The sequence below is a fragment of the Anolis carolinensis genome, chromosome 1, assembly GCF_035594765.1.
Source record: "Anolis carolinensis isolate JA03-04 chromosome 1, rAnoCar3.1.pri, whole genome shotgun sequence".
Taxonomy (NCBI): domain Eukaryota; kingdom Metazoa; phylum Chordata; class Lepidosauria; order Squamata; family Dactyloidae; genus Anolis; species Anolis carolinensis.
In genome coordinates, this window is record NC_085841.1 from 147,819,409 (window position 1) to 147,832,710 (window position 13,302).

Consider the following 13,302-nt stretch of genomic DNA (forward strand, 5'->3'; position numbering starts at 1 on the left):
CAGTTTTTCTCTAAGATTTCAGGTTGCATTCTCCACCACATGGAGAAATAACTACAAAGAAAAATGTTTGAAAGCCACTGGCAGAGACAACTATATATCATCACCTTACAAGCATCAATTCTAAGGTGTTGTAATATTCAATTGAAAAACTAATGGCAACAATGCTAAATAAACAACGAAATATTATAGTTCCTTTTTTCCTACCATCACATAACCCTTAGTGGCCATCCTGCAATGAAAAGCAAAATGGCAATGATGCACGGTATATGGCAATGATGTACATGCCAATGATACACTGATATTGAAGTTAGTTCCTCCATTACCATGACCTAATCAAACTCAATTATTTTATTTTCTTCCTGACATGATCTCAAAATAGCCTGATGCATCTTTAATTCATTCCCAAGATAACGTGGATGCACTTTATCACAGGTTGTGAGTCACAACTGAACTTCAATCTGAATCCTCTTGTGAATATTCTCAAGCACTAGTATAATTTGAAAGGTGCTGATACTTCAATCGTCCATGCCCACCAAGTTTAATGAAATTATCCAATAAAGGAAAAGTCACGGAGAAAATCTAAATCAACATACAAGAAAGATTAACCAATATATTTCTGTCTCATATCTATTTTTAGATTGTTACTCTATATCAAGTTCTCTCATTCTTTGTTAAGTGTAACAAATGTAGACAGCATTAACAATATTAATAATATTTCTCATTATGTGAAAAATATCTAATGTTTGCCCATGAGTCTCTATGACTACGCACATCCCATTGGAGAGATGGGAGAGACATTTGGCTATCCATATTCTGGTGAAGTATAAAATTAGCTCTTGAAACCTCTGCTCTAATAATATCCTGTGTATTTATTGATCCACAAAGCACTGGACTGAGCACTTCATCTGACCAGAATACATAAAGAGAGAAAAAGAATCCTATTAACAACTGCCTTGCAAAGTGAGGGATGACTAATAAGCCCATCTAAAGGCCAGTGCTGCCAAAAACGGGTTTGCATTTTAAATATATCAAGTTAGCAAACAAAAACAAGGACAGCAGACTGTTACTTACTCTGCCAAACCCAATATGGTTTCTTTCTTGTATTGACTATCTGCTGTAAACCTCTGGACATCCACTCCTTTGCCAAGACCCTGAAGAACCTGGGCTTGAGTAAAGTCCAGGAGTCGCTCGTTGTAGTACTGGAGGTGTTTGATCAGAGTTGCTGTTTCATCAGGCCAGTTGAAACTGCTGGATTGTGAAACATGCTTTGTGACCATCTGTATCAATTCTTTGGGATCAGCCTGTGGAATCAATTCCAGATGCATTGGAATATACAACTGTTAAATCAAACTGACATTCTAATTCTCTTCTATTTTCAACAGCCTGAAAGGAAATTGGAAACCTATGTACATATGCATGCACACACCAGGCAAATGCATGTGGGAAAGTATGGAAAGAGAAGAAATCTTTAAAGGAAAGCTTTTTTAAAAGCAAGCATTATTTCATTAGCAAAAGGGTATTGTGTGCACAAAGCCACCTCCAAGTATTACTCAGGAGCAGTTATACTCCTGAGTAATTTACAAAGGTCTGAGTTATATTCAAGCAAATTTAGAAAGAAACATAATCCTACTAGATGAACATTTTTACTGGATCTGTGATATATATGACGTTCTGTGTCATTGGATGTTCATGGAAATTTCTGAGTCTGGATCTTTTTGTCCAGCCTATGACCAACCTTCCTTAAGGATGGTGCAGTTGGTAGCAATTACCATCTTTCAATTGTTGGAGAGTAGCATAGGCTGCCTCAGAGTGTGGTGGAGTCTCCTTCTCTGGAGACTTTTCTGAAGAGGCTATCAGGAGTGCTTTGATTGTGCCTTCCTACATGGCAGGGGGTTGGACTGGATTGCCCTTGGGGGTCTCGTCCAGCTCTAGGATTCTAGGCTTCTGTACCAGGAGTAGGCAATACGAGGTCTAATAGATACACTTTTTCACTCCTGTCCACCATCTCATCCTGACCAAGGCCAACCCTTTTGGGATCCAAACATTTTCTGTCTTTCCTTCACTTTTTGCCTCCAAAAGAGAAGAGGAAGGGGAGGAAAGGGAGATTTCCTCTCTTCAGCTGCCTCTCAGCTTTCTCCTCACCCCCCATCTCCCATAGACCCCTTTTTGTGTACAGGCTGAGCCTCTAAGGGGAGAGGTGTGAGCATATTGCGGTATTGTGGGGAGAATGAAAGAGAGTGAAAGTGAGAGGTGAATATGACAGGAGGGAAAAGCTCTCTTCTTTTCTGGACAGCCAGTCCTCCTAGCAGGTAGGGGGCTTGGGGAGAAGCCCATCCCTTCCGGCCCGTCCACCCCACTTCAGCCCACGATGCAGCCCCCAAGTTAGAAATTTGTCCATGCATGGTATAGATGGTCCCTATGCAACTACTTTGTGATGCTGACCTAAAGAAATGTAACCTAAACCATATAATGAAACCTTTATTTGCCTGGAGAGTAAATCTCACAACTGTATTGTCCAGATAATAGGAGATCAGTTAATCTGTTACTGAAACGATATCAAAACAGGACGGGTTGCTGAATCCTTACTTTGACTGCATATCCTTTCCATAAACTTCTCTGCTAGAGTTGCTACATGATATGTGAACTTCCAACTTCACTTTTTTATTCAAGTCTTGGACAGTTAGGCAGTGCTGCTCTGAAAGGGGCTTTTAATCCAGACAACTCCTGCCATTCCCACTGTTTTGTTTTAATTGATTTAACTGCTTTTAAAGATTTTAATTGATCTTTTTATGCTTTTCAAGTGGTACTGTTTTATTAATTTTATACTCTTACCTCCCTGGACTCCTAGTTATTGGAAGAAAGCCAGCTTATGAATGCAATTAACCAATAAAGTAGCAAATTAACATTATGCGTGCTGAGACAAACTTTTAGAACCATTTATTTTGGTGTTTCTTGTAGTTTACAAACTACCCATCAAAACTAGGACAAGTGACATTGCCACACACGCCAAAATTTACATAAGTAATGATTCAAATAACTCATTTCTAAAAAATACAGCAGGAGAGAAAGAAAATGTGTGCACCTGAGTGAGCAATTAATGTTTGGAATATATTCAAGAATCAAACAAAAGCACAATGTAGCTATATATTATCTGTAGAACAAACTTGTCATGGATTAAAAAGGAACCATTGGGGACATCTGGAACTTTGGATAGAATTCTCTCACCTACTTATTATGCATTGTAAAGCTCTTAGGATAAACATGAGAAAAGTCTGGTGAGATAATACCAAATAATCCATCTAAAGAGTAAAAACCAGTTTCCATCACTGGGTAAAAAATACTTCTGGAAGTAGATTTCCAAGACAGTCACATGCAAAATCTCCCCATCTATTGTTTTCTGTATATTCAAAGGCATAACGCCCCAGAATACAGAATATCTATTTAGCTATCATGGTCAGTCTTGGACAAACCTATCTTCTGGGAATTTGCCTAACTCTTGGTACATATCCACCTCACACAGATACCTCGAGGGTATCTAATATGTCCTTAAGAGTGGGTGGCCACAGCAGTAGGAGAGGAGACGGCCCTTACATTGTGGCAGAGAATGTAACTCATGGTGGCAACTGCAAGATTTAAGGAAGTCAAATTTAGTGGCAGTAGATATTTAGAAAAAAAAACTGGGTTAAATGTTAAATTCCTATGTGACATTGCAAGCATTAGCTTACTGATGCTTTGTATGTGTGACTATGCTTCTGTTTTTAATAATTCTAGATTTAATAAATGCTTTTAATTATTTATCTGGGGCAGAAATTAAGCTGACAGGGTTATAATTGACACTAGATCACTTTTAAAGCCTTAATTTTATATTGACTGCCTTTCAAATTTCAGGTAACAGTAAATATACTGCATAGAATAAAAATGCAAAGCTCATGACTCACATTTTAAAATGGAGATGATATTTAAAAAACAAAAAAGCTGTAACTGCTGATTAATATTCATTCATAGCGCATAATCTCTTTTGGCAAACATTGCATTAAATAGTTTCCTTTTTTAAAGAACACAAGATAAAATGGTGGCATGCAGCTTGGCTGGAATAAGCTAGAGCTCCTGAACCAGGCTTAACTTATGTTTTGGATTTATAACATAGCTTTTATGGTGCATATTAATGTGGTGGGGGGGGGGAGGATAATCCCAGGAACTGACCCTGTAAAGGGGGTGGCATTCATCCTTGAAACATGGTGCCAAGCGAGCATAGATCTGCAGGCTATAATAATAACTTGCCAGCTGGAGTGATAAAGCAGAAGGAGGCTGCTTTTCAAAGCACTTGTTGGCATCGAGCACCTAAAAGGAAAGAGGAAAGAATTAGCTACAGCCATGTTACAATGACAAGCATGCCATGTCTTTAGTTCACTAACTGCCCTTGAATGATAATCTAGAGACATTGATGCCACCAAATACATTCTGCTCATCAAGAAGTGTATATATAGTATGTATTTTTGAAAAGAACGTATCTCTTTAGAACAGGGATCTTCAAACTTTCTAAGCAGAGGGCCTGTTCATGGTCTCTCAGACTGTTGGGGGAATGGAGTAATTTATTTATTTATTTATTTATTTCCAGCATTTCTATGCCGCCCTTCTCACCCGAAGGGACTCAGGGCGGCTCACAGTCTAGCAAGATTCAATGCCAAATACAATACAAAAAGATAAAACATAAGCAATTAAAACAATTGAACAATTTAACATAATACAATAAATACTTTTAAAACAATACAATATAAAATATTTAAACCATTCATCCGCAAAACCTTGCACGTAAACCTTAATCCGGACCAGGTCAGAGCCAACACAATTCACTCATTAAACGCTTGCTCACAAAGCCAGGTCTTCACCTTTTTCCTAAAACTCAGAAGGGATGGGGCCTGCCGGATATCACTGGGGAGGGAGTTCCACAGCTGAAGAGCCACCACTGAGAAGGCTCTATCTCTCGTTCCCACCAGCCGCACTTGTGAGGCAGGTGGGACCCAGAGCAGGGCCTCCCCAGATGATCTTCAAGTTCTTGTAGGCTCACAGGAGGAGATACGTTCAGATAGGTAAGTTGGACCAGAACCGTTTAGGCCAAAACCAGCACTCTGAATTGGGCTCGGTAGCATAATGGCAGCCACTGGAGCTGACAAAGCAGAGGAGAGGTGTGCTCCCTGTACGGCGCTATAGTTTAAAAAAAAAATAACAAATTCCTATGCACACTGCACATATCTTATTTGCAGTGATATCTATCTATCTATCTATCTATCTATCTATCTATGAAAGAATAATGCAATATTTAAAATGAAGAACAATTTTAACCAACATAAACTTCTCAGTATTTCACTGGGAAGTGTGGGCCTGCTTTTGGCTGATGAGATATTCAGGTTAATAATGATTGTTGTTATGTACCTTCAAATCATTTCAGACTTAGGGCAACTCTAAGGCCAAAGTTCAGGGTGAGGGATGGTTAAAGGACCTTGGGGAGCTGCATCCAGCCTGCAGGCCTTGGTTTGGGGACTCCAGCTTTAAAAAATGAAATATTAATTTATATTTCTCTTTGTGTTCTAGAGGCTCTGGGATGACGAAGGTGGGTTCTCTCCATTTCCATTCACATGAAATAATTAAAAATGCAACACAATATTAAGCTTTGTGGAGGTTTGGATATTTGAAATTAGGGGCCCATTCACACTACACAAATACAGCACTCTTATTCCATTTTAATTGCCATAGTTCCACCCTATGGAATTCTGGAACTGACAATCTGTAGGGACACTAGATGATTCTAATTGAGAATTCTAAATGTCCAGTTTAAAAAGTGGAACAATAGTGCTATAATTTGGCAGTGTGAATGAGTCCCAGCACACTTTAGATTCACACCTGCTGCCTTATTCACAAACCACATGACTTTAAATGAGAAAGGAATGAACACATAGCATGCTCTAGTGTTGCACTACAGCAGTGGTTCTCAATCTGTGGGTCCCCAGACGTTTTGGCCTTCAACTCCCAGAAAACTGAACAGCTGGTAAACTGGCTGGGATTTCTGGGAGTTGTAGGCCAAAACACCTGGGGACCCACAGGTTGAGAACCACTTGTACTATAGAAAGGTGGATATCCACTTCCCTAGCTATATCCTTTCATGATCTTACAAAAAGTAACAAAAATCTTATCTTCCCCTAAACTTCACAATGGGCAGGTAATATGAGTCTTATTTGGTATTTCTCTATAATATAGATAATTCATCTCAATGCAACCAATAATTACTTGCAAAATATTTTCTACAGTAGTGATAGAGGTCTTTGTCTCTGTTACACTAGAGATTCTTTGGGGTTATGCTGCACACAGAGGATATGATTTGGATTTAACTGCTGATGCATATATTGAATATTTTATGTAGTTATTTCATTAAACTGAAATGTCTAGTTTAAATATGATAAAATTGTAAGCTACCATGAGTAATACCTTTACATTAGAAGGATGCAACTGAGAGAATATTTTACAAGACAAAACACACAATTATCCAATCAGACCACACCCCAGACAGAGTGACAATCTTTGAGGTTAATTTACACAAGAAGCTCCCACCTACTATTATTTACATCCCATTCAATTGATTTTTGTTAAAATATTCAGATTCATTTTTATGTTTTTTGAAATAAAGTATTTTGGTAATACACTATTAATCTGCTCAAGAGATTTGGATTGGTTCACAGAGACTGACATAAAACACAAGTTTAGAAAAGAGATTGATGCTCATTTCAGAAGGAATGGAAAGAGCTCAGTGTTAGAAGATGCACTTGTTTATATGAATGTCAAAAAACATGCTTGAAGTTTTCAGATAACCTCTTTTAAAAAGCTTCAAATATACATATTTTGCTGGCATCTTATAGTACCAGGGCTTTAGAAATTGTAATCCTCCTCTCCGACAGAAACTGACCTTTCAATATGCCTGTCAACCGAACCAGAAGGATTGGCAGATTGAAAAGTCTGAGCAAATTATTTTTTAAAAGAAAGTATTGTTTGTTCCTTTACCAATCCCTTTCCGGAATATCAAAGTTTGTTCAAAACACACTTGGAAAGGAAAATCAACTGTTGAGTTGAAGCATGCCAAGCTCAGGAAGATGCTTCAAATGGGAATGAACTATGTGGGAGATTAGAAGAGGAAAACATACCTCAGCCATTTACATACCTGTGGCAGTGCAAGGAGGTAGGCAAGGGATAAAGTCATATCATTTGGTAATGCTTCACTGGCCAGCTGTAACAAGACTGCAAAACAAATAGAAAAATAAAGGAAACCTTGAGATACTGACCCCTCTGGCTGTCACACATGCCGGGTTTAGTATTTTTGTTACTAACCATATTTCTCTAGATCAGTGGTTCTCAGCCTGTTGCTCCCCAGATGTTTTGGTCTTCAACTCCCAGAAATCCTAACAACTGGTAAACTGGATGGGATTTCTGGGAGTTGTAGGCCAAAATACCTGGGGACCCACAGGTTGAGAAGCACTGCTCTAGATCTATATGCCTGGTACCCATTTAACCAAGTACTAAAGTGTAGCCATAAACAGATAATGTGTAGTTAAACCCCAACCCTGTTTAAGCTGAACTTCTAGCTAGAGTGTTTTGTGCATTATCGAAACAAGATGAAATAGAGCCGTGACAGATGTTAAACTGAAGGGCTGAAACATATTTCATGCTGATTTACAGCACCTAAATCTGCTGGTTGTAAAAGTAAAGCAACAGTATAAGTTATGAAGAGTTAGAAAAAATGGGCTGCAGGATAGCATACAATACTTCATTCCCTACAATCTGAACATCTGCATTTCTTATCACCTTTTTATGTAGCACACAATTCAATTATTAATCAACTTTTTATCCTACGAAGAATGCAACAAATCTTTTGCCATTTTACAAACCTTTTGTAGTAAGTCCATAATTTTATGTGCATTCTCCTATTTCAATGGAGGAGCTGTAGAAATATGTTGTGAAAACATACCACCAAGCTAAGATGGTAAATATTCCTATAGTGAGAATTGGAGATACTTAGCATTATTTCTGAAGAATGTGGGGCATAGGGAGCTGATTGGTTCATGTAGTTTAGCTCTATCTGTAGTGACTGGCAGTAGTTATCCAGAATTTATGCCAAATGACTTTTTCAACCATTCCTGAAAATGCTGTAGACTGAATTTGAAAAATTCATAGAAAAAAAGTCTTCTACTACTACACATTAAAGTTTTCCTATCACTAGTTAGGCAGGACAGAACCAAAAAATTATATTGTAATCAAATGTCTATTAGCAATGTTCTTAAATGACCGAGGAAAAAACAAGAAACACACAGTAATATCTGTTCACCATTCTTACTGTCATCATAAATTGAGCCTACTGCTACCAAACAATATTAAACACTCTTGTTTTCATGCCAGATTCCCCCCACCCCTGGTATTCAGCAAAAGAAATGCTTCCTGTTCCCCAATAACTTTTTTGAGAGAAGGCCCACAGCTCTGTGGCATGATATTCATGTAAAAAGCTCCATGATCTATTGCTGCAACTTTATGAAAGGACATGGAAAAACCATCATCTAAAAACCTGGAAAGCTGCTACCAGTCTGAACAGTTGACTATTTGGTTCAACAAGTTGATACTAAAAGTATGGCTTCCCTATTTTTCCCAAAGACAAAAGACAGATAATGTAATATGGGAAAACTCTAAGCCACAGAAAGCCTCTCTACAATATAGCTCAAGGCCCTAGTGTGGGATCACCTTTGGGACTATGGCTTATGGTTCTCAGATACTCATTGGAAAATCCCAAATTTCTATGATAGATGGCATGTCTCAGTCAGGAACTGCAATTTCTATGTGCCTCTTTGGAATAAAACAACAGTAAAAATTTTGTATGACTCTTCTTTCAATAAAGGAATTGCAGAAGAGTGGTAAGTGGCATCCAGATTGACAAACTGATAGCACTGTCAATACATGCTGACATTTCAAGCAAAACATGCTTGGGACGTTTGGGATTCGCACACATCAATTGCATGAATTAATCCTTCATTATGGACAACCTGAGAATTGAGACTTGATTTTTTAAAAATACACATTCATAAGCAACTGTGCAATCTTCCCTATGCTCATTCAGAAATAAGTGCCACTGCCTTCAACAGGGCTTATTCCCTAGTGTACTTAGAATATGTTACAGCTGAACTACACCAGCTGTAATATATGACTGTCATCATCTGAAAATTGGCAGACATTATGGTGTGATTACAAGTTTCCCCCAAACACAACAAAACAACCTCAACATATTTCTACAGGCTGAAAGCCTTGTTGTTGGTCTCAAAAAAAAAAACCCAAACAAATCTGCATAGACCTTATCTGTAAATGCAAAGTATGAATACAGGTGAGCCCTGTGCTTTGGATATCAAAATTCAGAATAAAAAATATACTTATAAATAATTGTTTAAATCTCACGTTTAACATACTAGCTTCAGTATGATGTAGAATTAATACTGCTGGGAAATTATTATAGAAAACAATTTACATTGATTGATGCTAACTTCAAAGTGGGAAAAATACATAATATTGATCTTGATATCACAATTCATTTCAGAAAACAGATAAAAAAATGACAGCTACAAGGTGCTAGGCTGTGTCAACAGAGCTGTCAAGATTTCTTTCTCTCAGCGATTAAGCTGCTACTTCTCCTCCCCATGACAATGTTTTTCTTTTTTTAAAAAGCTCCCTAGGAATGAAAGCATCATGTTGCAGAGCTGGGGTTGTCTAGGATGATCTACTGAGGAGAGAGCCATAGGAACATTGTTCGTTCAAATTTGCCATTAAACCTAGATAGCACTGATAGAATATGAAGCTATACCATCAGGTGCTTGCTTAAATAATTCACTCAGATTGCTTTCATTTAAGCAAGTACAGTAGAGTCTCACTTATTCAACATAAACGGGCCGGCATAACTGAATAAGTGGATAAGTGAAAATGTTGGACAATAAGGAAGGACTAAGAAAAAGCCTATTAAACATCAAATTACATTATGATTTTACAAATTAAGCACCAAAACAAAACAAATAGACAGAAAAAGCAGTTCAATACATGGTAATGTTATGTAGTAATTACTGTATTTACAAATTTAGCACCAAAACATTGCAATGTATTGAAAACATTGACTACAAAAACATTGACTACTAAAAGGCCGACTGTGTTGGATAATACAGAACGCTGGATAAGTGGAGGTTGGATAAGCGAGACTCTATTGTAGCTATTTATTCTGCATGCCCTAGCACTCAATTTTAATTGGGGAATTATCTTACACTGTGTTGCTATTACTATTCTGCATGGAAATGTCCATCATTATTAGAGAAGTAGCAACTACTCTGCAAGCATGCACACTACCACTCAACCATTTATGGCATAGTATCATGCATGGGGGATGGACTATTTCTATGTACAAAAATAAACAAGAAAGAATGTGTTCCCTCTCACTCTTTCCAAGGGGTCAACTTGATGAGCCTGCTAGGACACTGATAGTGTACCATGGTAACACAGGAGATACATTACAAATTAGAGGTGTGCGAAATTCATTTCGAATTTCAGGTGCCCCCATTCTGTTTCTGGGAGAATTCTGGGAGATTGGGGGGGGGGCGGGTGTTCGGATTCGTAACTGGGGATCTGGAGTTCCATTTGGGTTTTTTGGAAAGAATCTTCCCAAAAACAGAATTTGGGGGGGGGGGGGGGGGGCAAAATTCAAAATGAAAACAGAACAGATTTCTGCAGTGTTATACACCCCTAATACAAATCATGCATTGTCTTCTCTTACTTGGATTTCAAGCCTTATGTGGCTTCTTTATAGTACATTAACTCTCCTTCTGTCTCTCTCTCTCACACATATCAAAACGTGTGTATCAAAGAAAAACTATATTAAAGGCAACATATATTGAACAATTTAATGTTAAGCCTTCTTTTTTGGTTCCTGGACATTGCAGAATGTTGGCCACCAAGACTGCATTCCTCTATTACTTTTGTTTCACTCATGGGCAAGGAGGACTGCAATGTTGAATTCCTCCTCTTCCTTTAAAAACAATGCTGATTGTTTCTAGATTAGATCTTGGATGTGATATTCTTTGTGTTGTTATCACAGTATACACTTTCATTGATGAGAATATTCCATTAAGTATGTGTAAAAAGGCTTTCATGGAATTCATTGATAACAACATGCTGCACAATGCTTCCCCCCCCCCAGACTTTTTTTTTATATCTAAGCTGCAGACTTTAGTTTAAAAAGAATGGTTAAGCTTCTCATTCAGTATAGCACATAATTAATTTCTGAATTAAGCATTCCTTTAAAAAAATATTGCCCATGATGGTCACAGAGAGACACCCTGCACATATAAATTCAGCAGTCTCCCTGCACACTTTGTCAATGGTGATTGATTTCCCTGGAGAGCCAATATTCTCAGAACTGCAAGTAACATTTATCTACATGAAACTGAGTCAGTTATAAACGACTGGGCTTCTATGAATGTCCATATAGGTACAATTGTATACACAAAATTAATTAGGGTGATTTTTCTCTTTTAGTAGCCTTGGCTGAATGAACAGATGTTTTTTTTTAAAAAAAACAAAAAAACTTGCACACTAATACAATTTGGAGTCAGGCTGTTAAAACAAAACACGCCACCCTCAAAACAAGTGATATTAACACATATCCTTGGAAATAGATTACTGTATGCAAGAAATACTCCAAACTAAACCACAATAATGGTGCTTTCCCATTATATTCCTTCTATAACGTAGTGATGCCTAAATGGACTTAATCTCTACTAAGAATCTTTGGAGTATTTGTTTCATTTTTCATACTTTCTTTCACTTTTCCTGGAATAAAACAGTATATGGACAAATTTGAATAAACAAATATCAAGCTGAGATGCCCACAGCATGTTACATGTTTTGCCTTCATATTGCCTTTTCTGGGTTAATTAATCACAGGTTACCATCATATCCAAACTAGAAAATTATGACTGCCAGTTTTGGAACAAAACAGTCTGATTTTTTCCTCAATTCAATTATCATCCTTTAATGCAATGAGGAATGATGATTATTTATCATTCATCTGTAGCACACAGAGAAAGGAGTGAACAGTTGGCCTAAGGATGGAGTGTGTTGGCATAAACTGTGTTTATACCTTGTCTCTCAACTTATCAAGTCATCTTCAAAATAGCAAGAAAGCAGTTTCTCACTCACTCTCACCCACACACAAATATAAACATACAGAGAAACTCCAACTTCATTAATTTTAATGAAGTGTAATGCTTGTATAATATATTTACTGATTATAAAGAAAACACCTATGTTATAGAAAACTAAAAACTGGTGTGATGAATACAACTACAAGTCAATGACAATCTTGGCTAGAATAAGCAAGTAGCACCCTTTATGGATTGTGATTCCTAAATGGAAAATGGTACAGTGCTAAGAGAAATGAATGGCCAAATATCACTGGGTACATCACTGACTCAGAAACCTATAGACGGCATGCATGACCAATTAACTAAGATAAAGTCAAGGTAATGGTTTCTATGCTATGTATCACATCACTTAAAAATTGAAGTACCAAGAATGTCATGTTCTAGGCATGGCTACTTGTTAAGAATACACGTCAAAACAAACACAGAAATTGTTACGGCAAACTGAAGTGATTCTGTGTGCTGATGTTACCTGAAAACCTAACCAAGTTCTTATTCAGTAGAGCACATGGTGGAATATGATGCATTCATAAAAGTTGGACTGGTCCCATAACCATAGTTCTCCTGAAAGCCAGGAAGATTAGTGAATGACATGATTTTAGCAGACAGGGGAATAGACAAATACTTGGCATTTATTCATGTTGCAGCATACTATCAAAGACTCTTGTTTAGGAACTTATGATTTCTTATCTCCGTTTTAATTGCTCAGAGATTTTAAATAACAGTTGTCAGGACACAGACCCCTTTGAAAAAGCCGCACACAAGAAGTAGGAACAACAGTTTAATAAATAGTATTCTGAACCTAAGAACACTTAACTCCAGTGTCCCTGGTAAAAGTAAATGTCTTTAGCTTCAAGAAAGGCAAAAATGCGAGAATAGAAAATAATCCGGCTTATTTTGCTTGATAATCCAGTTTAACTCCAGCCAAGAGTCTACTGAAACTACGGTCACGTCGAACTACGGTATGGAAAGCCAAGAAAGGGCCAAACGCACACCCTTAGCGAGAGCAGGCGACGCCATTGTCCAAAAGCCAAGC

The 13,302-nt window shown here is 37.6% G+C and overlaps 1 protein-coding gene across 6 annotated transcripts in view; it reads right to left on the reverse strand.

Moving 5' to 3' along the window:
- The window catches only part of nbas (NBAS subunit of NRZ tethering complex), a 294,693-nt gene that overhangs the window by 115,050 nt on the left and 166,341 nt on the right, over positions 1-13,302 (reverse strand). For all 6 annotated transcript variants that reach the window (XM_062983871.1, XM_062983869.1, XM_062983865.1 and 3 more), the window contains 3 exons: positions 7,211-7,287; positions 4,204-4,341; positions 1,072-1,301 (listed from right to left, as the gene is read on the reverse strand). In XM_062983871.1, coding sequence (XP_062839941.1) covers positions 1,072-1,301; positions 4,204-4,341; positions 7,211-7,287 — 445 coding nt within the window. The remainder of the gene's footprint in view (positions 1-1,071; positions 1,302-4,203; positions 4,342-7,210; positions 7,288-13,302) is intronic.